The sequence below is a fragment of the Bos taurus genome, chromosome 26 (genome assembly GCF_002263795.3).
Source record: "Bos taurus isolate L1 Dominette 01449 registration number 42190680 breed Hereford chromosome 26, ARS-UCD2.0, whole genome shotgun sequence".
NCBI classification, from domain to species: domain Eukaryota; kingdom Metazoa; phylum Chordata; class Mammalia; order Artiodactyla; family Bovidae; genus Bos; species Bos taurus.
Genome location: NC_037353.1, coordinates 20,530,339 through 20,534,853, shown reverse-complemented (window position 1 = coordinate 20,534,853; position 4,515 = coordinate 20,530,339). Strand labels below are relative to the sequence as shown.

The window sequence follows — 4,515 nt, the reverse complement described above, 5'->3', positions numbered from 1 at the left end:
GGGGGAGAAGGGAGGGCGACCAAGGGGGAGAACTCGGCCGCGGCGGGGCGCAGCGCCCCCGGGCGCGCTGGAAGGCCGGGCGGCGGCAGAAGATGGAGCTGCTTTCGCGGCGCCTACGGCTAGGCCTAGGGGCGAGGTTTCCTTTACTCTGGAGGCATTCGAGGTGGGCAGAGTCTAAGCCTTGATCTAACGCAGGCCCAGATACTAGCCCAAGCATCTGGGTGAAACTTGGGGGGATTTCAAAGTCCCACCTCAAAAGGCCCTGAGTCTCCGACCTGTCCTCCCTAGGACAGTAAAGAGAAATTAATGAACAAAGCCTTAGAGACCGGACTTGAAGCCTGGGGGCTGAGGCAGGGGAGACCAGGCCTGCGATCGCCCAGGGCAGAACTGCTTTCCCAGAGCATCTTTTCCTTCCCCGCCGCCCTGTTGAAGGATCTCTCCCTACTTTTGTGGGCTAAACAAGGTCTGTAGCCGGCCAACCGTTTGAAAATATTGCACCTTGTTTATTGACTCCTGTAGTGTATGGCAGCGGGTGTGTACATGGCGTGTGGATATATTTAGTTATATATATATATATATTATATGTGCTGAATACAGAATAGGAAACAGAAGGAAAGCCGGTAACACCTCCGGTGGGCCCCTAGGTTCCAGATTTGTTCAAGCCCCCAACTTTTGATCTCGCTCCGCTGATTTTTCTTGCAGAGTTCTACGCCTCCTGACAATCTGGAGATCCAGGCCGAGGTATCTGTTGCGGAGGGCAGGCGGTTGGGAAAAGGAAAATGGACTGTGGTGTGGCACTCCGGCCCTGCAAAGTGAGCAGAGGGTCGGTAGGGCCTGGGGATTTATCAAGCCACGACGCCCATTTTTCTCTCCTTCATGCTGTTCTCTGTCCTTGAGTTTTCCGCCAGCGCTCTGCTGAGGCCGCGAGAAGGCCGAGAAAGAGAAGCCCTTCTTGCTCTAGGAGAGACGACTGGCAGCCTGAGTCCCAGCCTTTCGCACTCCCTTTGGAGCCGAGATTGGGGCCATTGTCCTCCAGGCACCCAGCCAGCTTTTCTGCCTCAGAGATAGTCTCCATGTAGGCCCAGGCGCATCCTCTTCGCCCCAGAGCCTCCTTCCCCGGACTTCGTGTAAGCTGCGCTCCGAGGCCCTGGGGAGCGAGACGTTTATGTATATATATTTATATTTTTTAACGAGGGGACCTGGTCCTTCCTTGGATCCAGCCTTTCTCGCCCTTTAGTCCCGCGGCGCCAGGCTGCGGTGGGGTCGCCTGCCGCGTTACCTGCCCGGTCCCTACCAGGCCCGGATGCCCTGCAAGGTACCCTGAGCGCACGCGGCCCCCGCCGTCGCACCCTGGTGCAACGGCTGCGCGCCGCCGCCGCCCCCGAAGCCGGCCAGGTTGCTCACGTTCACGAAGGGGCCGCCTCCAGACGCACTGCAGGCGGGCTGCATGGCCGAGGCCGCCGAAGAGGCCCCGCCGCCGCCGCCGCCACTGCCACCGCTTGCCGGGTACGCACAGCCATAGCTGCCGCTGTAGGCCGCGGCGGCGGCGGCTGCAGCGGCGGCGGCTGCGGCGGCGGCTGCCGAGTTCCCATAGCCATAGGCGGGGAAGCTGTTGTAGGAGTAGGCTCCCGCGCCCACGCTGTAGGGCGCGCCGTAGGCTGGCGCGCCAGGAGTGACGCACGGCTTGCCGTCCCGCACCAGCACCGGCACCGCCACACGGCGCGGCGGCGGCGGGGGCGCGTGCCCGCCCAGCTCCAGAGACTTGTCCTGCCGCTGTCTCTTGCACTTGTACCTGCGATTCTGGAACCAGATCTTCACCTGGGTGGACGTGAGCTTTAGGCTGCTGGCCAGGTGCTCGCGCTCTGGCGCCGACAGGTACCGCTGCTGCTTGAACCTGCGTTCCAGCTCGAAGACTTGGGCTTGAGAGAAGAGGACCCGGGGCTTCCGGCGGCTGCGTGGCTTCGGCCTTTCGCTCTCCTCTGCCGCCTTACAGTCTCCGGCCGCCTCCAGAGGTTTCTTCAGTTGGCAGCTTTCTGCGAAAGAAGCAAAACAACAGCGTCTCTTAGTTGTTCCCGGCCTCTCCGCGGCTCCGGTCCAGGAGCACTGTGACCCTTTTTGGTGGCAACGCGGAGCGTGCAGTAATAACTGCTTGGGTTTTGGGGAAGGTTTGTGACTTCTGGCGCCGTGGGACCCTTCGATCGCCCAAGGCCCCTCACCACGTCCTTGACGGGTGGAGGCACATAGTGTGGGGAGGGGTAGTTAGCACGCGTTTATTTAGAACTTCAGCATCTGCGAGAGATTACCCTGTATTAAATGTGCAGCTCGGCTTGCTAATGATTATTTTCAGGATGAAAGTTTGTAACTACATAACTCCAATATTTGCAAATTCGGTTGCCTTCTTTTCCGTCATAAATAGCTGAAGGTGTGAGAGGCATGTTGGTTTTTGGCGGCCGAAATGCGTGCGATGTGCGAAAATCTTCCTGCTTAGAAATGTCTGAGTGTACTGCTTATTGCCCAGGAACTGTTTTTTTGTTTGTTTGTTTACATTTAAACGCCTACCTACCCACAAATGAGTGTCTGAGTAACGACAACCGATACCTTAGAAAGAAAAAGAAATTTGATTGACTGACTGACTTAGTTTCATGTCGATTTTAGGCCCAGGGGAGCTGTCAGAGCAAAGGCCTTGGCTTCCGCCACAACAAACCTTCTCTTGGGGAAGGAGATTCTTTTGGCTCTGTCTCCTCACAAACACTTCCTTGGAGGCTTTATTCAGTTATTCTGTTGCCCTGCCCAATTCACCTCCCGTCCTACTTGAGCAGACAGGATCTAAGTTCGGCGCGTTTTTCACTCAGCCCGAAGCCACACAATCTGGGACACAAAGCAAAACGTTACAGATTTTCAAAAAGGCCGGTTGCCTCAGGGGTGCGAGTGAGGAATGAACTACGTTCCCATGCGCTCTCCCACCATCCGCTCGCTCTCTGCCGGGTGCCACGGGTGCGAGGACGCAGAGTTCCAGGCGGAGAAGTGAGGAAAGCACCCCCGCTAAAATTCTACCTAAGTTCCTGCGCCCTCCGGACACCAGGCACACAATCTGCTTGGACTACCTTTTCCGAGAAGAGAGAACGGCTGCCCTGGCCTCAAAAAACGCATCTCACGCTAGAGGGAAAGTGGGAGAAGTTGAGGCTCATGCCCCTCTAGCTCTGGGGAAGAGCTACAGTTGTCAGCACCCGGCAGCTGAGCCCACATTGCTTATCCGCATCAGGGTAGCAATAACCTCCGGGGCTGCATCGCCTCCTCCCTCTGGGGGGAGTAGTTGGCGGAGTCATCTTGGCCTTCTCCCTCCGCCCTGGCTCCCTTGCAGCATCTGAGTTTTGCGGAGCTGTCGCTGACCAGGAACTGGCATGACACCAGCCAGGAGCTAAAGAGGCGGGCAGCCGTGCCGACAAGGTTGGTGGGCTGTTTGCGGGCATCCCGCCATTGCTCCACATGAGTGTTTCCTTTCCCCCTCTACTCACTTTGGTTCCCGTCCCTCACGACCTCGGGCTCCTCTTCATGTTCCTTAGGCCCGCTGCACGAGTCTCGCAGGACCGTGTGGACAAAGCTCTGGGGGCAGAGCCCCGAATCCCCGTGGCCATCGGCTGTAGCTAGTGAGTTCAAATAGGACAGTTTCTCGCCCTCTTCTTCCTCGTCTTCCTCCCCTCCGTCCGAAAACTGCGTCCCCTCAGCGGCGGCCAGCATGCAGGGCGCCGAGTGGAAGTGGTGCTCCAAGTCCGCCTGCAGGTGCGCGCCGTGGAAGTGCTGTTGCTGCTGCTGCTCCAGATTCAGAATGTCTTTGACTGAGAAAGGGGTGGAGGTGACCGGGCTTGGTAACATCATCAGGGCCACTTAATTGTCCAGTCCAAATACTCAATAAATCCCGGCGGGGGCGGGGAGGCAGCGCGGCGGCTCCAGCTCTCCTCTGGACTCCGCCGCTGCTGCCGAGTCGGGCTTTTGACAGACGCGGTCCCACTCCAGTCTAAATCGCCTCCATTGGCCCGGACGTGGGGGTCTGGGTTTTGTTACAGCCACTGCAGGGACTGGGGCCGGGGCTGAGAAGCAGGAGTCCGGGGGTCGTGCGTCACGTCGGGGGCGGGGCTCTCGCCCGGACCTCCCTCCCCATTGGTTCCAGCTGCTGTGGACCACACCCCTCCGCATCCACTGAGTGGGGGTGCTGCTGAGCTACCAGAAATAGACAAGGGCTAGTATAGAGTCTCGAAGTCCTAGTGGCTGCGGGAGAGGCTGCACTGCCTGGGGTACGCGAACGACCGATTCCCATCCCGACTGGCCGCGTCTTCCCGAGTAAAGCCAGTTCTGGGAGGCATCCTGAGAACCAACCGCCAGGAAGGATAGCCCAGGAACGTGGTTTTTCCAGCTGCTGCGGAGGCAGGAAAACTTCCTGGCTTGTAAATACCCGGCACTGTATCCCCAAGGAGACGGAATGTTTTATATATCTATGGACGGGCGACGTGTGCGTTC

General features: G+C 58.5%; 1 protein-coding gene across 1 annotated transcript; it reads right to left on the bottom strand.

Annotated features, from left to right (window-relative positions):
- Positions 1–482: 482 nt before the first annotated feature.
- NKX2-3 (NK2 homeobox 3) lies at positions 483–4,031 on the bottom strand. Its single transcript, NM_001034676.2, has 2 exons — positions 3,516–4,031; positions 483–2,033 (listed from the first exon to the last, which is right to left on the bottom strand). Exons 1-2 carry the CDS (start codon positions 3,874–3,876, stop codon positions 1,291–1,293), a joined length of 1,104 nt encoding a protein of 367 aa, NP_001029848.1. The 5' UTR covers positions 3,877–4,031; the 3' UTR covers positions 483–1,290.
- Between the last annotated feature and the right edge of the window lie 484 nt (positions 4,032–4,515).